This window comes from Aulonocara sp. 'chitande type north' Nkhata Bay, linkage group LG12 (genome assembly GCF_057382095.1).
Source record: "Aulonocara sp. 'chitande type north' Nkhata Bay isolate Kocher_YH1m ecotype deep benthic linkage group LG12, A_spYH_male_GT1.1, whole genome shotgun sequence".
Lineage (NCBI taxonomy): Eukaryota > Metazoa > Chordata > Actinopteri > Cichliformes > Cichlidae > Aulonocara > Aulonocara sp. 'chitande type north' Nkhata Bay.
Genome location: NC_141355.1, coordinates 40859427 through 40882711, shown reverse-complemented (window position 1 = coordinate 40882711; position 23285 = coordinate 40859427). Strand labels below are relative to the sequence as shown.

Here is a 23285-nt window from a genome sequence, read left to right as displayed (position 1 = left end):
AAATACCAGAATGGAGCACACAACATCAAACATGAACAAGGACCAGTAACATAATTCAAGGAATACGCCACCTTTTCATAAAAGCACAAGTTGAAAAGTGGAACAAACCATTTAGGAACAGGTCCATACCATTAGCTTAGCACAGTTAGCAAGTTGTTTGCAAAAGTGAACCAAAAATATCCTGAATAAAAAAAGGAAAGTGAGAGTGACCGTTGAATCTTACCTCATTTTCCACAGTTGAATTCCCTCCAAAAACAAATGATGTCACTTCCTGTTTTCTCCCACAGGGGCTGTAGTTTTTTAAGGCAATAAAGCACATTCTAACAGGGTGTAAAATTACTACTGGGACAAGTACAGTATGAAGAAAGAAATAAAGAAATTTTACCAGATTCAATTGCATAGCAAAATAAAGTTTAGTATAGTCATCAAATGTGTGTGTATATATATATATATATATAAAATAGTGAGAGAGAGAGAGAGAGAGAGAGAGAGAGAGAGAGAGAATAAATTATCCTCTCGCACCTGTGGGTGGTTTATCCTTCAAGCTCGGGTCCTCTACCAGAGGCCTGGGAGCTTGAGGGTCCTGCGCAGTATCTTAGCTGTTCCCAGGACTGCGCTCTTCTGGACAGAGATTTCCGATGTTGTTCCCGGGATCTGCTGGAGCCACTCGCCTAGCTTGGGAGTCACCGCACCTAGTGCTCCGATTACCACGGGGACCACCGTTACCTTCACTCTCCACATCCTCTCGAGCTCTTCTCTGAGCCCTTGGTATTTCTCCAGCTTCTCGTGTTCCTTCTTCCTGATATTGCTGTCATTGGGAACCGCTACATCGATCACTACGGCCGTCTTCTTCTGTTTGTCTACCACCACTATGTCCGGTTGGTTGGCCACCACCATTTTGTCCGTCTGTATCTGGAAGTCCCACAGGATCTTAGCTCAGTCATTCTCCACCACCCTTGGGGGCATCTCCCATTTTGACCTCGGGACTTCCAGGTTATACTCGGCACAGATGTTCCTGTACACTATGCCGGCCACTTGGTTATGGCGTTCCATGTATGCCCTGCCTGCTAGCATCTTGCACCCTGCTGTTATGTGCTGGATTGTTTCTTCTTTACACAGCCTGCACCTGGGGTCTTGCCTGCTGTGATAGGCCCCAGCCTCTATGGATCTTGTACTCAATGGCGTGTCCAGCGGGGTGGCCTGGGGGGGCACAGGCCACCCCCCCCCAACCAGACTGGCCACCCCAGGTGCCACCCCAAAGGTAAAACAATAAAATTCAATCAAATATCAAATGTCCGATTATGTTTTCACGGTGAAGCTCAGATATCCGAGTGTAAGTGAATGCAGCACCGGCTTCTGCGCTATGTGCATCACGTTAGCAAAGGTAGGAGAGCCAAGCAGAAAGACGGCACTGCAGGAAACAATTTTTCAGTGAAAGAAAATGAGGACAGAATAAATGTCCCAGTAAGTAATATTAAGTTTGTTGAGTTTAGTAAATTTCGGTGAAATTAGAATACCAAGGAAAAAATAACACTTAAAGAATTATTGCAGCCGTGGAATATTTCAGACAGTATGCTACTGAGGGGAGCTAACATAAGAGTTATGAGTTATAAGATGTAATCTAAGTCGTAACATTGCTGTATGGAGCTGCAGATTTGGTTGCAGGTTAACATAGCTGGACTGGCCATCGGGCATACCGGGCATCTGCCCGGTGACTTATTTTTTATTTATTTTTGTAACGGCATGAACAATGAGAGGTGGTGGATTGGCCAGATGCAGGTCGATGTGTAAAAATAACTCAGTTGTTTGGTGGTGGCTATGGCGGGGCTTCCACAGAGGCCAGCAGGTGGATGAGGGAAGGGGAGGCAGGAGGAGAGCCCCGAAGCGGCCACCAGTCCGAGTGTCAGGTGAACTGAACTTCAGGTAAGAAGTTATGACCTGCAGTCTATCTGGGTCAGATACAAACCAAGTTTAGGTGGAGTTTATTTTAGCTGTGCTGACTTTTTACAGTCAGTTACAATAACTCGTACTGCGTTCTAGCCAGCTTGACGGAGTTTTTATACAGCTGGGTGGTGCTATGATGTTACTGATAGTGAACTTTATTTTATTCATAAGGTTAGTTAGTAGAGTTGCCAACGACTCCTTAAAAAAATGGAATGGTCCCTCATTCAGAGAAAATATTACACGTTTCATATTGAGCTGAGACGCAGTTTGTCCCGAACTTCAGCTAGGATGGAAAAAGACACAAAACTGGAGTTATTCTGTCGTTACGCTGCACAGCTGCCTCTTCTTCTCTCGTTCTCTCCCCCTCCCTCTCCTGTTGCTACTTCAATCATGAAACTGATCAATGATCAGCTGATCGGCTCTCTTGTTTGTTTATCGCCCACTTTGCGCCAGAAAGAGGAAACCAGCGGATGTCGCGCTAAACAACAGCAGCACGTTTAAGCTTGATCAGCTGTTGTCAGAATTTATTTAATATTAATTTCTAGTATCAGCTGATGTTTGCTGGAGCCACAGCTGTAAAGCTGCTGGTCATGATGTCGGTTTGGATATGTGGTGAGAGGGAAACATGAAGATGAAACCAGGAGATGTCCTTACTGAACCATCAGAGCTGAACAGGTGATGGAGAAACAGGTTTACCTTTTAGGTGACATGAATGAGTTGAAGGGAAGTTATGAACTGTTTCTGAGAGACAAATAACACCAGGATCCTTTTCTAAGCAGCTGACAGCTGGTAACTGTGCAGGGGCGGGTCTAGCAAAGTGTTGCCAGGGGGGCAGGTAGGGCTTTAACAGGGAGAGGGGGGCACAAAGAAATACTTTTCTTTCTTATTCTCATTTAAAATATCTAGCTTTTATTAAATAATTATCTAAATCTTACAACCAAAGTTTTTATCTGACGTAAAATGTATAGAAATCATACATATACCAACAAGACTGTACATCACTGTCACAACAGCATTTGTTTTCATTCAAAGTCTTTATGGCTCTAATACCTGGTGGGTCGGTCTGTAGTCAAAATGCCCGATTTTCTGTCCCAGTCCATCCCTGCAGGTTAATACTGGCAGTGTCACCATGCCAGCTGTCTGTACTTCATCATCAGCCAGTGTTGTTCTTTATCAATATTACCAAAGTTTACCATAAGGCAGCAGAGAAAGTATTTACTTGCTTTCAGGTTTTATTCAAATGTTAGTCTTTTCATTTGTTTCCCCACTTTTTTCCTGTTTCAAAATCAAACACCAGTTTGTGAGAAGATTATCTTCTTTTTTTAACAGGCAGATAAAGTTTTGCATTGTCATTGGCTAATTTGTCAATTGTTTGTTACAAATGATCAACTAGCACCGGTGTTCACGGAGATCTTCAACCTCTCCCTGGCCCAAGCTGTGGTTCCCACGTGCTTCAAACGGTCCATTATTGTCCCTGTTCCAAAGAAACAACAGCCCGCTTGCCACAATGACTACTGTCCAGTAGCACTGACTTCAATTGTGATGAAGTGTTTTGAAAGACTGATGAGAGATCACATCACTTCTTCACTTCCTGCCACCATCGACTCACTTCAGTTTGCTTACCGGACTAATCGTTCCACAGACGATGCCATATCTCACCTGCTCCACACATCCCTGAGTCACCTGGACACTGGCAGAGGGAATTATGTTAGGATGCTGTTCGTGGACTACAGTTCAGCATTCAACACAATAATTCCCTTTAAGCTTTTCACCAAGTTGACGGATCTAGGACTCAGCTCATCACTGTGTCAGTGGATCCTCAACTTCCTCACAGACAGACCCCAATCAGTGAGGGTAGGAAAACAAGTCTCCCCCTCCATCTCACTCAGCACTGGAGTGCCTCAGGGCTGTGTTTTAAGCCCCCTGCTGTACTCACTGTACACTTATGACTGTGTAGCCACATCCGACACCACCTCCATTGTCAAGTTTGCTGACGACACTGCTGTTGTGGGCCTGATCTCCGACAACATCGAGACGGCCTACCTGGAGGAGATTAGGAACCTGGAGACCTGGTGCCAGGAGAATAACTTCCTCCTAAACATCAGCAAGACTAAGGAGCTGACCGTGGACTTCACTACAAAGCAGGCGAGGAATTACAAACCCCTCATCATCAGTGGCACGCCAGTGGAGAGAGTGGACAGTTTCCGATACCTGGGTGTCCACATCACTCAGGACCTGTCATGGTCCTGTCACATCAACACCCTGGTTAAGAAAGCCCGTCAGCGTCTCTTCTTCCTCAGAAGACTTAGAGACTTCCATCTGCCACTGAAGGTGCTCAAGAACTTCTACTCCTGCACCATCGAGAGCGTCCTGACGTCAAACATCTGCACCTGGTTTGGGAACAGCACCAAGCAGGACAGACGAGATCTGCAAAGGGTGGTGCGCTCGGCAGAACGCATCATTCAATCAGAGCTCCCTGACCTGCTGTCCATCTACACCAAGCGGTGCAAGTCCAAAGCTAGGAAGATTATGATGGACCTCTCCCATCCCAACAATGGACTCTTCTCACTGTTGAGGTCTGGGAAGCGCTTCCGCTCCCTTAAGGCCAAAACAGAGAGAATGAGGAGGAGCTTCTTCCCCCAGGCTATTCGGGCCCTGAACCAGGTGTAGGACTGGACTCTCCCAAACACGTCACTATAAGACTGGACTCTCACACACGTCACCACATGCACCACCACACATTTCCTATAATCCTATAATTCCTATAATTTATAATCCTTATCTTTATAATCTCTTCTGCTATTTGCACATTCTTTACTGTAAATTCCTAAGTTAATTTGTAAATTTTTGTAGTAAACTGTAAATATTGTAAAACTTTTCTTTTGTCATTTAATGGTCGGGCATTGTACAGCTACAAGCATTTCACCCCCATGTCATACTGTGTATGGTTGTGTGTGTGTGACAAATAAAATTTGAATTTGAATTTGAAATGTTCGTATTTTAATATTAAAAAATGTTTTTGCCCAAAACATATGTGCACTATATGTCAGTAAAAATACTATGCAAATATTGATGTCCTTGAATGCTGAGTAAACACTGACTGATTGTATCTCTTGTACTTTATCAACGCAGTATCTAAAAACTTTGCACCGTAGTGGTTAAAATCTCATTCTAATAAGAGTTAAAAGCGCATTCGGTTATTAGGTTTACAGGGTTATTGAATTATGGTTAATGGTTGGTAGAATTTTTTTTAAACATTATCTGCCAATTACATCTGCCACCCTTCTCCAAATCTGTGCCCCTACCTGGCCCCCCCAACAAAAATTTTCTAGACACGCCACTGCTTGTACTCAGAGCTTGTTCCTGTGCTGCCATGATTAGTGCCTCTGTGCTGTCTTTCAGTCCAGCTTTGTCCAGCCACTGGTAGGACTTCTGGATATCAGCCACCTCCTCTATCTGCCGGTGGTACATACGGTGCAGGGGCCTGTCCTTCATTGATGCACTCAGAGCTTTGGGGGTGCTGAGCACCCAGACAGCTGCCCAGCCAGTCAAGATAAACTTCTTCCTTCTGTCAGTCCCTGCATCCTTAAATGTCTCCAGTTGTCCCGAGTTCTCTCTGACTGTCTCCTTGGTGCATTTAAAGCCCTGTTCCTCCCTGTCCTCGTCGCCTGTTGTCTTTGTCTCCGTTATCAGTCATAATTTTACCATCTCTGTACAAGTCTTCAAACGTCTTTATTAAATCAAAAGATTCTTAAATTCATCAAGTCTCTCTGTGCCTGGGTCCTCGTCACAAAACACGACATCACTGTTTTGTACATTTTAACACTATTTAATCCCACATTTGTGAAAGAAAAGCAAAACACTTTTTGAAAAGTTTGTAACAAAACCATCAAATCTGATAAAGGTTATTTAAATGCTGCAAAATAAGAACGGATTGGAATAAAAACAAAAATACATGTCCTAACCTTAATAAGTGGGGAAGAATAATGAATGATGCTCATAGTGAGTAAAAAGTAAACTGAGTGCATTTTTGGACAGGGATTCACTTTTAATGTGTATGTGTAATATAATACAGACACATAAAAATACACTCCAAAAATAGAGGAGTCCTTATGATATACAAATGTACAAAATATTAATATTAATATAAATTATAGAGAGAGACAACAGGAGTTATAAGGCTAATTAGCATCCAGTCAGTTAGCTAGTTAGTACCTTGGGCTTAATACCGGCACATGCAAATAGGACAAGCTTCTCTCCTTCCATTCCAAACAGGACAGTAGTAACAACAGCAGGCTACTGACAATGTTAAGTTTTAGCTTTTAAAAAGGCTGTATAAATTTCAATGGGAGCAACAGGACGGTCAAATGCTGCTGATTTTACTACAGAGCAGGACGGATTGTAGGTCAGCAAACATTGTCAGAAAACACGTTTTCAATACTGCAGGTTAGCTGGGTGTAATGTTTTTCAGCTAAAAAGAAACATGGCCTGACTCCTACCTAACGATATAAGAGTAACTGAAGGCTAAATGCAGCTAGCATGTCCTGTTTTAAGCCAGGCACTCACACATCCGCTCCGCTGCGTCTCAGCCGCCATCGCTCTGGCAGAAAGGATGCTAGAGCCAGAGCAGGGCAGAGCTGGAACAAACCATTTTGGGAGGCTCTATACTTTTGTTGTTAAAGTGTTACGTCTCAACCAAGTACTGTATGCTTTTTATACTTTTAGTAGTGTGACACACAAACAGCAAATATTGTCAAAAAAAGTAAGAAATCTTTGGGGGTACTTTGATTCATAAAAAATGGGCTAAAAACGCCCCTGCATTACTCAATGAGAGTAACGTATTCTGAATACTTTGGATTACTTAATATATTACCTTGTTTTTTACAACTACATGAATGTCCTATTGCTGTGTGATTTATTACTATTACTGAAGGTTACTCTCCACACCAATACCAGCTAGATGTTTAAATCTTAATATAATGAGTAACAGTAGGTGGACATTAGGTAAGGCTGCACTTTTTGCAGCGATCTCGTATAGAAAACTATTCGGCGCGTATAAGATAAGATAAGATAAGATAACCTTTATTAGTCCCACACGTGGGAAATTTGTTTTGTCACAGCAGGAAGTGGACAGTGCAAAAGTTATGAGGCAAAAATTAGAATACAATAAGAATAAATACAGTACACAACTGTACAGAATAGAATAAAATAATATACTATATACAGTAGAATAAAATAAAATAAATATACAATAAGATAAAAAATAGAATACAAATACAAATACTATATACAACTGAGTAAAAATACAACGATGACAGAAAGGATTATTGCACTTAGTATTATTGCATATGTATGGATGTGTGTGCTTGATCAGTTAAAGTCTTTATTATGGAGTCTGACAGCAGTGGGGAGGAAAGACCTGCGAAATCTCTCCGTCCCACACCGTGGATGCCGCAGTCTCCCACTGAAGGAGCTGCTCAGTGCTGTCACAGTCTGCTGCATGGGGTGGGAGATGTTGTCCAACAGGGATGACAGCTTAGCCGCCGTTCTCCTGTCACTCACCATATAAAACAGGTCCGCGGCTCTGAACCGTAGTAAAGGGACCTCTGGCTAATACGTCGGGTTCGTGTCGGGCTCGTAGCTGAAAACTAGCTTTACTTTGTTGTCTGGGTCGACTTTGCTAGCGAGAGACAGAGAGAGGCGTTGAAAGACTCCAACGGAGCTTATTGTTTCAGAGGAAACACGAACACAGCGTACAGTCGAGTCTTAATAGCTTACTTACAGCTGGACTACACTGCCCACGAGGCTACATTCTTCAGGGCGATGCCTGTAACACTCTGCCTGTTGCCTTCTTATTAAGTCATTTTTTGAACAGTAATTTTTAAAAATATTTCTTCATGTCAGTATGCGGCCACATGTAGAGGTGACGTGGGCCGTGAGATTGAGACACAGACATTGGAGCCTCTTAATGCGTGTTTTGTTTGGGTTTCCACCGGCATGGAAACCAAAAACAGAGAGGGCATAGCCGAACATATGAAACGGGAAAAGACCGCCGTGTAATCCTTTATTTCAACAAAGTAACTGTATTCTGAATACCACCTTTTTAAACGGTAACAGAATACAGTTACTCATATTTTGTATTTTAAATAGGTAACGGTGGTTCATGTACTCTGTTACTTTCCAACACTGACTGTGGGACGCAATGAAATTAAAATTGAGGGTGTGTCAACAAAAAGGTGTGTAATAAATAATATTTAATTTGCATTTGATTTATGTTTAAAGAATGGCAAACAATCACATAATTTAGGACTTTGTTGTACATATTTGGCACAAAAATCACTGAAAGTGAAATATGTGGACACGAAATGTTGCTGCACACACACAGACAGGTAGACGCTTATTAAATACATTCCTGTGACGTCATCACAGCGCGTCACCAGCAGCTGACCCGGCAGCATGTGGCGGACCGGGGCGACCTTGGTGTTCGGAGCGGGACTCGGAGCGGCGGCGAGCCGTCTGTTGAGCGCCGGAGGCTGGCGTGAGGAGGGGGGAGCCGGCCTGATGAGCCGGGTTCCGGTCATCCCGGTACCGGGAGTCCCGACGGTGCAGGCATCAGAGCTGCAGGTGAGTGTGCGTGAGGTCATAGACTTCCGGCATTTGCTTGTGTGTGCTCCAAAAGTGTCTTCTATCTAGTTTTCCTAACATTGTTTCCTTGACCCGATGAGGAAAACAAGTTAGGAGACGCTTAACGTCTCTGCTTAACGACGTGACGCCGGATCTCCGAAGTGTTAAAAACTACAACTTGCAGGAGACTGACTACAAAGCGCGCATCTCACTTTAGCTGTTTGTGAGACCCACAGCAGACCGGCTCTCCTTCAGCCTCCTCTCATTTATCGGAGCTGCTGTTTTCACAGCGAACACTCGAGCCTGAGCTCACACTGGAGCCGCTGAGTCTCTCTGCTGGTTCTCACTGACAGACCCTGCTGCTGTATGTCGGTAACAGCCAGTGGCGCTTCTAGCCTGTATTGCGGCCTGGGCGAACACTCCCTCTGGCATCTCTGTTTTGGACAGTACTATCCTCTATGCTGTTGTTGTATACAGAGGCAGCAGGTTGAGTGAACCACTGAACCACAAGCCCAGTAATGTTGTGAGGAGGATGGAGCTGAACTCCGTTAGGGTGGTGTCTGAGAGGCAGATGTTGTCCAAGATAAGGACAATCATGGATAATACCTCCCACCTACTCCATGACATGCTGGCTAGTGACAGGAGCACACTCAGAGACTGAGATTACCCACAATGCACCACTGAACGACACAGGAATCATTCCTGCCTGTGGCCATCTCCCTGTACAACTCCTCCACCTAACACACTGTGAACACTGCAACAGCTACAGCCTTTTTACACACGCTCTTTTCTACTCTGGAATATTCTTGTCAATTTTCTTGATATTTATTTATCATCACCTCTGTTAATCCTTGATATTTAGAATTGAGTGATCTGTATATATTAGTGCTGTTTCTTAAACGTGTAAAATCTGTAACATAATGTATTGTTTGGAGTTTAGTCTGTTACTGTTAATATTTTTACCATTTCTTCTTGGAGCAACTGTAATCCACATAATTTCCTTAGGGATTAATAAAGTATTCTGATTCTGATTGTTTCAGGATGACCTGCCATTATCCAATCACACATCTGCTTACCTGGATCTGTTGCTTGTTTCTCTTCTTTTCTCTATTTTCTAAACTGAGCACCCGATGGCTTTGAACTTTTCTTGTCCATCTTACATTGGTTTTAATTTTGCTCTTCAGTATGAACACAAATCCCCCAACTCAAGGGTCACCACAACATAACCTAGACCTACACCTTAGTTCACAGATTTACTTTGTCGAGGGTTTATTTCTGGGATTTCACACAACCCAGGATTCAAATCATGAATACATGATGGGCTTGGATTTACAACATGCTGAATGAAATGTGCTCTATTTGGAAGCAGCCGGCCCCTCCCCTTTCAAAGGGTCGTGTGTGAGACTTTAAATCGTCAAGCTTAATTATAAATTTGTTATTGATCCTTTACTCCGAGTCCTAAAGTGTAAATTTATTTTCTAACTCTTCTTATATTTATTGTTTGTTTACTTGCACTGCTGTAACTGCAGCCTCGTCGTCTCGTCTCTATATGCTGGACTGTCTGTAGCGGAGATGACAATAAAGTTTACTTTGACTTCAGCACCGCGCAGGCGCACCGAGGGCTCTCGCGCTCACTTTTCGTGTATAGAATTATGAAGAAACATCGGTGCAAATTATAAGTTTGTATCATGATGTCTGGTGTTTTTGTGTTTGTTGCTTTGTTTTATTTTGCGAGTTGGTTATTAGACGCTGCTCCAGCCAGCCAGAGACTCCGCCGCAAGCAGCAGGCGCACCTCGCAAACGGAGGGCGCTCTTACTCCCAGCAAATAGGTGATAGAAAACCGATCGGTGCCTCTGCCATTCCCAATATGCGCTGGCTGATGTCGGGGCAGCATGAGTACGAGCAACTTTATTTTTTCTTTTTTGCCGATGCCCGTGATGCCGCCGCGGGCAACCGCCCATATCAAAAACCGCTACTGCTGACAGCACATCCTCCTGTGACTGTCACGTCACAATCATTTGGCTCACTGGGTAAAAAAAATGAAATCCATGGTATGTTCTTCTATCTGGCTGCTGTGGAACTCGTTTCCTCCGCCCTGCGACTGCATTTCCTCCATCATCACTGATCCTAGCTGACCTGAAGCAAACATGAAGCTGTAACATAACAAAGGACATCAATGATCACTGGGCTCATACGGCATGCTTCATGCAGCAACTCAACAGGAAGTAGTTTTTATTCACTCAGGCTCCAGCTGTGACTTTAACAGCTGCTCATAAAACTAGGAATGTATCAAAATGCAGTTAGAAGGAACACTTACACCATCTGCTGCACGCTGTTCATGTCGATGCTGCAGCAGCTCCTTCAGGTGTGTGAGTCCATAAAAACACTGAGGAAGAAGACTTCCATATACTCTGGATTATTGATCAATTAGTGGGAGGAGTCTCTGTGTTCCCGATTGGCTGATTGAGTGTGTCTCTGTGTCTAGGTGAGTCCAGGTAGCTCAGGAGCTGTGATGAAGTATGGCTTCCCCTCACTGGGCAACATCAAGACCAGAGAATCCTACGTCACCTCCTACGACCCCCGCACGCGTACTGCAGCCTGGGTAATAGAGCGGCTAAACCCCGCCTCCCTGAGCGGACTGTCAGACAGGAAGTACTGCGAGTTCAAAGAGGATGACAGGTGCGACAGGAACAGGGCAGGTAAAGTTCATGTTCACATCAGTGTTCTCCCACCGGGCTGTCAAACACAGGGCACGTGGGCCAGAACCGGCCCTCATGAGGTGCGAGCTGGACTCGCCTTTCTGCAGCTCTTATTGAGATGCTGTAAAAATCCAACTGTGCGAGCAGAGCTGCAGATAAACACCGTGACCCCAACTTTCCTTGCTTGAAAATTGTGGTCCGTGCAGGTTAACGAGGCGACAGGTGAAGGACGTTCTTCTCTACCTGTGAAGTTGTTTGAATTCTTAACGTGTAACATCTGTTTACATTCATTGGCAGCGTTCATGTTTTCCACCGAGCGACCAATGCCGACTACAAGGGGAGCGGGTTCGACAGGGGCCACCTGGCCGCAGCAGCCAACCACAAGTGGAGCCAGAAAGCCATGGACGACACGTTCTACCTGAGCAACGTGGCTCCACAGGTGAGACTTTTTACCTGGACAGGCTCATCCAGAGTATTGATTACCTGATTGATTCTATGGATCTCTGGTGTTTGTGAGCAGAACCCTCACCTGAACCAGAACACCTGGAACAACCTGGAGAAACTCTGCCGCTCCCTCACCAAACGCTACCTCAACGTCTACGTCTGCACTGGCCCGCTCTACCTGCCCAGGTAACCTGCTGCCCATCCTTCTGTGATGACTGAGGGGAGGGGCTTGGGAATGACATTGTCAGGTGCGTGTTTCAGGCAAGAGGCTGACGGGAAACTCTACGTTCGATATCAAGTGATAGGACGAAACCACGTCGCCGTGCCGACACACTTCTTTAAGGTGAGGGCCACCCACCGGATGGTGTCAGCACTCCTGCCCGTCAGCTGGCGATAAGTTCTCCTGTCCCATGTGCCCTCAGGTGCTGATCCTGGAGCAAGCGGACGGCAAGGGGGTGGAGCTCCGTTCGTACGTGTTACCAAACGAACCTATCAGCGAGCAGGTTCCTCTGGAGCGTTTCCTGGTTCCCATAGAAACCATCGAGCGCATGTCAGGACTCCTGTTTGTGCCAAACATCATGAAGAGGACCGCCGGCGGCGTACGGGCCATCGCTGACAGATGAGCTGCATTACCCACAATCCTCTGCTTCAGACTTCCTTTAATCACAGATCAATAACGTTCGAACGTTTATGAACTTAATTATTTGTGAACTATCAGTGTGAGCATTGCTTCTGATCGAACAAACACACAACATACCAAAACAATTTTATTTAATGTTACAAAGCATCTGCACCTTCAAAATAAAAGTCTTTTTTTAACCCACTCCCTGTCCCGATTTCAAAGTGTTTTTATAAAGTCTGTCCACTGGGACACCACATGTTGATTGGCTGCAGGTCAGCTGTTGTCCAGCTCCACGTCGTCACTGAGCTCTGAGAAGATGTCAGAGAGCTGATAAAGTCTCTCCTTCTCCTCCTCTTCCTGCGCCTCCTGGGGCTCACACTTCTTCAGTCTCTCCTCCAGGACAGGGACGGCTCTGCTCTGTAGGAAGTCGATGATCTCTGAGAGACAGGCGATTACAGATTACTGCAGGCTCACCTGAACACGACACTTAAACCTGAATTACTCTGAACAACTGAACCTGAGAGCTTGCATGCTGCATCCAGGTGCTCAATGAAAACTGGGAAATCTGAGGGGTGTACTAAATGCAAGGACCACACATCCAGGCTTTGTTTGAGCCCCAGTCTGAGTAACGCCCGGGGTGCTCATCGCCTGTCTGTCCGCTCAGTTTGAGCTGCACTACAGCGCAGCTGCTCCTGACCAGGTGAGCAGTTTAGTTACCATTGTGATCGAACAGGTAAGAAGACTTCAGAGGGGTCGGGCTGTCTCAGGTGTGCTCCGGTTGGAGGTTTCTTCGATGCTCGACATGACACGACTTGTTTGTGTGGTTTGGTTTTGGAGAACAGATTCGGCGTGTCCTCGTGTTTGTGTGGTCGGAAACACACTGCACACAAACAGCTGAGGTCATGTGACCCGACACTCGGGTCACATGATCAAAGCTACACTCTGGTTTAATCTGACAGTGCGACACAAACAGGAAGTGGAACACACACCAAGCTCGAGCTGCTCACCTGCGTACGACAAACTCGTCCAGTTTGGAACTCTGGAAACCTTCAACCTGTAAAACATCTTCTGCACACACATCGGCGTCACAGTCCTGAAACACACACACAGGTGTGACACCACAATACTGCCTGTAGTACAGTCTATTGTGTACTTAATACTAGTTTGACCTCACCCGATGAGTCCAGCCACCTCGTCCCAGTCGATGTCCGCTGCGTCGTCCACATGCATGTTATAGAGCCTGAACACACACACACACACACACACACACACACACACACACACACACAGTGATGTCCATCATGACCGAAGGTTTGTCCTGCATTCTCATTGGCTGATCAGCGAATGCTCTGATGGGTTCGCGTCACTCACGTGTTGATGAGGTGGATTTTTGCGGCGTACCCCTCGGCACCTCGGTTGAACACTCCCTTTGAGGACAGCTTAGACTTCAGCAGGTAGAACCTGGAAAACACCAACACCTGAGTTATACCCGAGGATCCGCTGCTGGCGTGGAATGTACCGGTCTGGTTCACGTGAGCAGAGGAGCACCGACCACTTGAGACGACACTGGATCCAGGACCGGGTCTCCACCTGCTCGCTGATCCTCTTCCAGGGCAGGTTGTTGCACAGCTGGTTTCGGCTCAGACCTGCAGGGCTCTGCTGGACCAGCATCTCCAGGTGAGCCCTGACAGCCTGCCAAAGGCGCAACTCTTCCTCTGCAGTCCAGGTACCGCGACCCTGAGCTGGGTGTGAGCGCACAGACAGGAGAGCATTTTCACGGCTGAGCAGAGAAATCTGTTCTACAGATCAATAACCGATCAATAACCTGCTCCGTCTCAGGTCACAATGAGCAGCTGGAACAAATCTGCAGAATTCTGACTCGGCGCCACGACAGCAACCAGATCAGCCCAACAAATGAACTTTCAAAATAAGCATGGGGGTCGTTTACTTTAAAAAATTAAAACAAGTCACTAAAGATATCTGACCAAGTCGTCTAAGTACAGTCTGTGATTGACCACAGTGGAGTTCAGAGGTTAGGGGTCACAGGGAAGCTCACCGATGGTGTTGAAGCGTTTCTCCAGCGAGTAGATGCTGCGGTCCATCTTCTCTGAGATTCTCTTCCAGTCGTTGCCGTGGAGCTTCTGCAACTTTGTGAGAGAGCATAGCTCATCCTCAGAAAACCTGAATGAACACACCCAAATTGTGTCAGGTGACCGTCAGGTTAACGAGTCAAACATAAACCCATGAACATGCAACGTGACCTCTGACCTTCCCATGTTATTCCTCTCATCAAAAATCTTCTTGGCTCTGACGTAAACCTGATCACATGTCCGAGGAATCCCCTCAGCTGCAGACAGACAAGAAGATCAAAGGTCATACTGGGATCACTGATTTTAAAATCACAGCAAGACTTAATTATGGAGTTCCACAGGGTTCAGTGCTAGGACCAATTCTGTTTACATTATACATGCTTCCCTTAGGCAGCATCATTAGAAGACATAGCATACATTTACACTGCTATGCAGATGACACCCAGCTCTATCTGTCCATGAAGCCAGATAACACACACCAATGAGTTAAACTGCAGGAATGTCTTAAAGACATAAAGACCTGGATGGCCGCTAACTTTCTGCTTCTTAATTCAGATCAAACTGAGGTTATTGTACTCGGCCCTGAAAAGCTTAGAAATATGGTATCTAAGCAGATTCTTACTCTGGATGGCATTACCTTGGCCTCCAGTAACACTGTGAGGAACCTTGGAGTCATTTTTGACCAGGACATGTCCTTCAACGCACATATTAAACAAATATGTAAGACTGCTTTCTTCCATTTGTGCAACATCTCTAAAGTTAGAAATATCCTGTCTCAGAGTGAAGCTGAAAAACTAGTTCATGCATTTATTACTTCCAGGCTGGACGACTGTAATTCATTATTATCAGGAAGTCCTAAAAACTCCCTGAAAAGCCTTCAGCTGATCCAAAATGCTGCAGCAAGAGTCCTGACAGGGACTAGAAAGAGAGAGCAGATTTCTCCTGTTTTGGCTTCCTGTTAAATCCAGAATTCAAAATCCTGCTCCTCACATACAAGGTCTTAAATAATCAGGCCCCATCTTATCTTAATGACCTTGTAGTACCATATCACCCTATTAGAGCACTTCGCTCTCGCTCTGCAGGCCTACTTGTTGTTCCTAGAGTATTTAAAAGTAGAATGGGAGGCAGAGCCTTCAGTTTTCAGGCCCCTCTTCTGTGGAACCAGCTTCCAGTTTGGATTCAGGAGACAGACACTATCTCTACTTTCAAGATTAGGCTTCAAACTTTCCTTTTTGCTAAAGCATATAGTTAGGGCTGGACCAGGTGACCCTGAATCCTCCCTTAGTTATTGTTAAGAGATATATTCTAAAACACTTCTTCAGCTGAGAATCAGAGAGGAGAAACACACAGTTTTCTTGCTAGGAAGGGCAGTCACCAGAGTGCACGCACAAGAGTGAGGATCAGAGACTCGCAGCTCTGAGACTGCCCTGGTCTTTATTTATACTTTAGTGGGCGTTTGTTCCTTACATTGGAATGTGGAGGTGTGTATGTATGTTTGTGTGTCAGAGTGTGACCCCACAAACGACTTCCCTTAACCTGCTGGTCTGGAAAATCTGGAAACAGTTCATCTATATGTAAAAAAGGGCACTTAGACTAAGACTGACATAGCTACGTTAATCCTACCGTAAAACAATAAGAGAAGGTACGACCTCTCCCATGCTCCCAGGATGTGGATGTGAATGCCAGAGCACTCTGGAATGCACGCAAAGCTTTTGCAGACTATTAAGGATCGCACATCCTATCACTACCATATGTAAACTTATATTATTAAAAGATTATACTGACTACTAAATACAATTTTCTATTGACAGTTATGCTGCAATAGACGTAGGCTGCCGGGGATTCCCATGATGCACTGGGTGATTCCTTTCCAGTCACCTTTCTCACTCACTATGTGTTAATAGACCTCTCTGCATTGAATCATATCTGTTATTAACCTCTAGTTGTGTTCAAATTCATGGGCTGCATCCTCCTGAGGACCCGGCCTTCGCGGTCTACGTGGGCCGGGTCCTCAGAAGGTCGGGCAGGCTGGAAGTAAACGGCTGTGAAATGGGACGGTCCAGCCTTCAGATTAGCGTCACCGCTGTCTCGTGGAGTTTAATAAACTCGGCCGTCTGCTCCTTGCTGTCTAAAATATAACAGGACACTGGAGGAAACTCCAGTGTATTTGTGTGTGTGTATATATATATATATATATATATATTAGGGGTGCAACGATATTCGTATCGATATTGAACCGTTCGATACAGTGCTTTCGGTTCGGTACGCATATGTATCGAACAATACAACATTTGTAATTTATTTTATCAACTTTCCTTCTGACGATGCTGTCTGTGTTGAGCGCTCAGTGAATCTGTGTTCGACTACTCCGCCTAGGCTGCACTGTCGAGCGCAGATCCACTGAGCGCTCAACACAGACAGCATCGTCAGAAGGAAGAGCGCAGGGCACCTCCCCCACCCTCATTCAGATCTGGCGTTTGGAACTATTTTGGTTTTCATGTGACGTATGACCCTGAAGGTAAGCGCGTCATGGACTAAAGTAAAACAGTATGTTGGATGTGCCACGCAATGCTCAATTACATGGGTGGGAGCTAGTGTGCTAGCGCAGTTAGCTCGTTAACGTGTTGGCCGTCTAGCCCCATGCACGGGGCGATCGGCGGTAGCTCGTTAACGGAGATTTGCCGTGTTGTGGTGTTAAGGTCATTTCAACGAGATTAACCTGAAAGCACTAGTGGGAACACAACGAATATGACTGCACATTTACACCGACATCATCCTAGTGCAAAGACAAATACAACAAGCATGCTACTAACTTTAGCCGAGTCATTTAGACAGCTGTTAGCACATGATTCTCCTTATGCTGCTGAGAATATAGCCCAGAAGAAGCGGATAGTATAGCTTTTATTTTGGAAAGAGACATTTCTCTGTAATAAACTCTCTTTTCCAAAGATGCATGATTCCTCAATCAGATACAGGGCTCGCAAAATCGCTAGCCCGACGTCCCGGAGCTAGCGATTTTTTCAGTCGGGCTACCAAAATCTATCTCTGCCCTGCCCGTCGGGCTATTGTAGGAAAAATATATGTCAATGCTTTTGCATTCTTTCAGAAATGTAGCTGGGTAATTATGTCATTGGCATCGGTGAGCCACTGTCAATATGTGACATATTGAAATCGCGTTTGAATTTGCGCTTGTTTTTTGCTTTCACTTTGCAATCGTGCGAACTGTGTATAGAGAGCGACAGCACTGATCTGTGAGTGATGATAATTTGTGCACCAATTCCTCTGACATCGTCTTATTAATCGTTAGCTTACTATGCAAACATGACAAGTGAAATCTCCCGCAGCTTAAACATGTGAGAGGTTGATCGCGCAGAGAATCGCTGAGCTTATGTGAGTCCGTGTGTAAAAGCAGCAGGATTTATATTTGACTACGATGACCTGGATTAGAGCTGGGCGATATGAGATTTTTTCATATCACGATATGTTTTTTTAATTTCAGGCGATAACGATATCTATCACGATATCAGCCAAATAACTATATTTGTAAGATTTAAATGTGCCGTTGCTCACAAGTAAAATGTGAAATAATCAGCAGCTTGTTTTTATTTAAATATTTATTTCCCATAATAAGTTCAACAGGGTAGATGTACTTAAGGAACATGAGACTTTTTCAGATAAATAAAGGCAAATATTGCAAACTACACAAAAGGCAGCCGCTAAAGCGTTTAAGTTTCAAAACAGACTAAACTGTCAATTCCACTTAGAAACAAAATATTAATTCTAAAAATAAATCTTAGTTTGTTTTACAGAAGAACAGACAAAACTGACTAACTTTTGTCAATATCAAATAAACTGAGAACTAAAAGGAAATTCTCAACCTCTCCTTGTTGTATAGCTGAGCTTTTCAAACAGTTTTAACAGTTACTTTAGTCTGACAAAAGCCGAATGAAGAATTAGCGCTTCCAGTCAGAGACTGAGGCTACGTCCACACGTACACGGGTATTTTTGAAAACGGAGATTTTCCGTTTTCGTTTTAAAAAAATAATCCCGTCCACACATAAAGGCAGAAATGAAGGAAAACGCTGCTATGAACATGCCAAAGCAGCAGGTGGCGCTAGATTCCTAACCGTGCAGAAATGTTGGCCAATCAGAAGTCTAGAAGCCTCGGTGGGAAAAAGTAAACAAAGCTGGGGCATAGAAGCAGAACCGAGTCGTATGTGTGGAGGGACAGTAACTGTGTGTATATGTAAGCATTTAAACACTGCAGAGAGTAGAATTAACAGTAACAGTATTGTAGAAATTCATTTCACCGAAACAATAACGCGGCGCACAGTGTGACGCATGCACCAGTTTATTGTATTTCCAGACTTGCTTTCGGCACATTTACAGTGCACGCTACTCTGTTTTTTGTCAGACTTGAAATAGCCGAAATACCTTCACCCTACGGAGCTTCTATGGCTCTTCCGTTCGACAATCTCTCCGGCATTGCAACCATCATCTGTTTTCTCTTCGGTCACGCTCGGTTGATTTTTCTAGTCGGCACACTCATTTCCTCCATTACCCGCTGGCTGCTTCCCAAACAAACACACGTGCGGCTTGGCACTTGTGCTGTACGTAACAAGTCACGCGACGTGACGCTGCGGCTGTGATTGGTTCGGCTCTGCGCTGCTTAATTTGGATTGGCTGACCTTTTTTTTTTTTTTTTTTTTTTAAGAGGACAAGAGCGGCGAAGTCTATCGCGATAGTTTAATTTCTCTATCGAGTAAAAGTTATATCGCGATACATATCGTTATCGTTCTATCACCCAGCTCTAACCTGGTTAGGGTTAAATTTAAAAACTGTACTTTTGAGTTAAAATATATATTTATAATTTTAATAAATGACAAATTAAAAAGGCATGAACATTTTTTTTGTATCGAAAAAATATCGAACCGTGACACCAAAGTATCGAACCGAACCGTGAATTTTGTGTATCGTTGCACCCCTAATATATATATATATATATGAAGTTTATATGAAACGCGCCCTGAGGTGACTGTTGTTGCAATTAGGCACTGTATAAATAAAAGCGAACCCAACGTCGTTCTGCATTGGTTACGTACCGATGTTCTCCAGGAAGTGATGCTGTGCTTTCAGCCTCCTGATCTCCAGCTCCTGCTCTTTGAACCTGTGAGGAAACAGAAGCTGCTCCGCTGAGCTGATTCCCGTCAGAGCCAAGAAGTCGGCCACGTTCTGTTCGATTTGCTGGTTCTCAAGCTGAGAGTACCGCCCCCAGCGCAGAGACACACCTGGAGGAAGACAGGCATTCACAGGGTTAATGCGCAGTGCTCGTACCTTCCTGCTGGTGGCGTCTGCAGCAGCGTTACCTTTCTTTTTGAAGGCCTTGAAGCGTGCCAAGTCGTACCGCAGCAGCTTGTTGATCTGATCGGCAGATTTCTTCTTCACATGAGGAACAAATTCCTGAAGTTCCTCCAACAACTTATGGTCAAACCTGAAGCACATGACATCATCATCATCATCAGCTGACATCATCATAAAAGCAGAGACAACAAAGATGGACGCCGCATGAGGAGCTTTGCGTCCACGCTGCTTCCTGTCTGAGCGTGCGGAGCCGCAGGTGGTAAGGTGTCACGGCTCCCCAGCTTTGTTCAGTCTCTGATCTTTCTGTGTTGTGTTCACTGACGTCTCGTTAACATGAACTTTATGAACTCACTCTTCAGGATCAGCTGCCGCCTCCGTTCTCCTCTTCTTCTTCTCCTCCTCCCCGTGACCCCCCGCTGCACCTCTCTGCCTCTTTGCAGGATTTACATTCTTCGTTGCCTTCTCTCCATTACATGATGTCACTTCCTGCACACTTTCACTTCCCCTCTCCTCCTTCAACCTGTTCTTGACTGTTTGAACCGACACATGTGCATTTGCTGTTGCTGTGGCTACACTCGCCATGCGCGCCGCCTTCTTCTTTTGTTTAGTCTCGCTGTAAGGCTCCCTTTCCTGTGATGTCACTTCCTCTTTCTTTTTCTTCTTTCCTCCCTCGCTGCTCTTCTCCTCTTTTCTGCTCACCTGTCCATGAGGAGAACAGAACACCTCCTTCTCCTCCTTTCTCTTTTCTGGCTCTTTGTCCTCCTGTTTTTTCTTCCTTTTCTTCTCCCTGCTCACCTTTTCATCCCCAGTAGGAGGTGAGGGAGGAGCCAACAGTTCTTCCTCCTCCTCTTCTCTCCTCTTTTTTCTCTTTTTCTTCTTCTCCTTCCTGCTCAGCTGTTCACCCAGACCAGGAGACGAGGGACCCGGTTCCTCCTCTTTCTTCCTCTCTGCCTCGCTGGTTTCCTCCTGTTTGTCCCCCCTCTGCTCTTTCTCCTCCTTCTCCCCATTCACATGTGCATCTTCAGCAGAAGAAAAAGGAGAACTGAACACCTCCTCTTCCTCCGCTCTTCTCTTATTTTTCTTCTTCTTCTTCTTCTTCTTCTTCTTCTTCTTCCCCTCGCTGGTTTCCTCCTCCTCCCCGTTCACCTGTCCATCTTCAGCAGGCGAGCTGAACACCTTCTCCTCCTCTCGTCTCTTCTTTTTCTTCTCCTTCCTGCTCACCCGTTCCTCTTCAGCGGGAGGACTGAACAGTTCCTCCTCCTCCTTCTCTCCTCTCTCAGGAGTGTCGATGTCGATGGGAGCAGGCGACTCCTCGCCCTCTGCGAGCCTCCTCTTCTTCTTCTCACAGGATGATGGAGGTGTCATGATGGGAGGAGCAACAGGAGGAGGCGATGGCTCGATGCTGCAGGTCAGTTTGTGACAGAAGCTGCAGAAGAAGAAGAGGAAGGTCAGGTCAGGTGTGGCCAATCAGGACAAATAAACAGGACACAGGTGTGAGCTGACCGCCTGGCACAGGCGAGGCTTCAGTGGGGGAGGTGTACCCGGCCACTTCACTTTACGCCCGCTGCCAGGGCGCAGGAAGCCGCTGCAGGATTCTCCTGAACAACGGGTATTGCCGCTCAGACAACACATTTTGAAACGGCTCTAACATCACCTGTGTGTCTCGGAGCGCCCCAGCCAACATTCATTATCAAAGTGTCCAAGCTCACATGTGACAGCGACCAGGTGTGCTTCACCTGTGATATGATCTCCTCACCGCAGGAAGAGACGCTCGTCTGTCTGGCTTCAGATCACGTGACTTCATTAGAGAGGGTGTGCGCACGTCGTCAGGCCGTAACAGCGATCAGAAACATTATCAATCAGCAGAAAACCCGATAACGAGTCAGAGCTTCACGTATCACCACCACGGAGCCCCCAAGGACGGCCCCCACCTGTGGCTTCCACCCGGCAAGACTCAATCAGCTCCAACCGACAGTCAGGACACATCTAGACCCCCTTCAGCTGGTTTAAAGTGGCGTCAGACAGGCGGATGTTGTCCGAGCTGGCCAGTCAGAGGAACGTGCTCAGTGAGAGACGGAGACTGCCCATAATGCACCACAGAACGACACAGCGTGCACACTGCAGCAGTTACAGCCTTTGGCACGTCGTCCACACCAAAGTGCAGCTCAGTGTGAGCGGTTCAATCTGTGACGTGTGTCGTCGATTCACACCAGGATTCAGGGTGCTTTTATTCAGCTGTGACATCACGTCCTCTGAGATTAACCACACAGCTCTCTATACTCCTCACTGTACTCCTTCACCTCTGCAACTCCCTCTATTCTTCCTCTGAATGCTTTCCTATACTTCCTCATTTCTCCATCAAGCCTCCTTGTCTCCTGTTCACTGTGCAGAGGAAACAACTTCTCAGCTGGTTCCCTCAGCACCCAACCTGTAGGTAACTCCTCCCACAACCAGGAGCCCCTCAGCATTCCTCCTCTTCCTCCTCGGGCATCTTCCAAAACCATCTGCTCTCCCTAACCTCTTTTCCTCGAGCCCAGTGAGAAAAAGAGAAGAGTGGCCTTCTGTTCAAAGGAGGAGGAGCAGGTAGGGTCAGATGACGTCACAGAGCACAAACACGTGATCTGTCCTGTGCTCACAGCTGTGACACGCGTGTACATGTTTACAACAGTCACACAAACTGCTGCGCTGTGGCTGTCGTGGTTGCGTGTAATCGGCTCACGGGTCAAACTCTGTTACAGCTAAGAAGCCACGGTATCGGCCGGTAGCTAGCGTTCTTCCTAAACTCCGTGTCCGGGGTCGCTCAGGTGTGACGACCCCAGCAGCGCGTGGAACACGATCAGCTGATCAGCTGCCGTCTACCTGAGAGGAGACTACGGCAGCGGGGTCAGGGGTCAACCCGCCTCAGACAAAAGACGAGCTCGAGCTGCATCGCGAATTCGCCGCTGAAACCAACCTGGCGCTCATATGTGACGTCACTAAAGAGCTCTTACTCTGTAAAAACCGAACCGGTCACACTGAGGGTTAGGGGTCAGGGCGAGTTCAATTTAACGCTAACCTTAAAGAAAGAAAACGGAAGTGCTCCTACCTGATCTGGTGTGATCGATCTTTCTCGCGCTCTTACAGCCGTTAAACTTTGATTCTCGCCGACTCGCGCTCTTTGGCGGATGCACGCGGACGGCGGAACTCGCGCTACTTGTTTACGTCCTGTGTTGCAGCCGCGCATGCGCAGTGATGGACATGCTCAGTGGAGGAAGTGAAGCGGTCCCTCTGAGTTTCCGGATTCGTTTGAGGGTTAATTTTTTCTATTGGTGCACGAAGAAGAGCTGATAGGAGCAGGCGCTCCGTAAAATACATGTGCGCTTCCATAAAAATAAAAATATATAAAAACTAAAATCAAACAAAAGCAAAGGGCACATTAGAGTTTACTAACTAAACCAGTGGTTTAGCAGTGTGGGTGTGATCAAGTTCCTTTGAATACATGTGAAACAGAGCTGGAGACT

At 45.8% G+C, this 23285-nt stretch overlaps 2 protein-coding genes across 2 annotated transcripts; one reads left to right on the top strand and one right to left on the bottom strand.

The window, feature by feature from the left end:
• The first annotated feature begins 8361 nt into the window (after positions 1-8361).
• On the top strand, positions 8362-12532 carry endog (endonuclease G). Its single transcript, XM_086257944.1, has 6 exons — positions 8362-8568; positions 11055-11248; positions 11566-11707; positions 11789-11898; positions 11974-12055; positions 12135-12532. The coding sequence occupies exons 1-6, from the start codon at positions 8401-8403 to the stop codon at positions 12333-12335; spliced, it is 897 nt and encodes a 298-aa protein (XP_086114070.1). The 5' UTR covers positions 8362-8400; the 3' UTR covers positions 12336-12532.
• LOC147318264 (uncharacterized) lies at positions 11318-22759 on the bottom strand. Its single transcript, XM_086257943.1, has 11 exons — positions 21522-22759; positions 20138-21211; positions 19791-19915; positions 19527-19712; positions 14603-14681; positions 14391-14515; positions 13887-14076; positions 13706-13795; positions 13509-13574; positions 13342-13427; positions 11318-12771 (listed from the first exon to the last, which is right to left on the bottom strand). Exons 1-11 carry the CDS (start codon positions 21587-21589, stop codon positions 12608-12610), a joined length of 2253 nt encoding a protein of 750 aa, XP_086114069.1. The 5' UTR covers positions 21590-22759; the 3' UTR covers positions 11318-12607.
• Positions 22760-23285: the final 526 nt, after the last annotated feature.

Excerpts from the sequence above, each read along its gene's own strand:
- endog (XM_086257944.1), top strand. The coding sequence starts at position 8,401 with ATGTGGCGGACCGGGGCGACCTTGGTGTTCGGAGCGGGACTCGGAGCG. Across the intron at positions 8,569-11,054 it reads TGCAGGCATCAGAGCTGCAG|GTGAGTCCAGGTAGCTCAGG; the intron begins GTGAGTGTGCGT and ends CTCTGTGTCTAG. Across the intron at positions 11,708-11,788 it reads TGAGCAACGTGGCTCCACAG|AACCCTCACCTGAACCAGAA; the intron begins GTGAGACTTTTT and ends GTTTGTGAGCAG.
- LOC147318264 (XM_086257943.1), bottom strand. The coding sequence starts at position 21,589 with ATGAAGTCACGTGATCTGAAGCCAGACAGACGAGCGTCTCTTCCTGCG. Across the intron at positions 19,713-19,790 it reads CAAGGCCTTCAAAAAGAAAG|GTGTGTCTCTGCGCTGGGGG; the intron begins GTAACGCTGCTG and ends GTCTTCCTCCAG. Across the intron at positions 13,575-13,705 it reads AAAATCCACCTCATCAACAC|GCTCTATAACATGCATGTGG; the intron begins GTGAGTGACGCG and ends GTGTGTGTTCAG.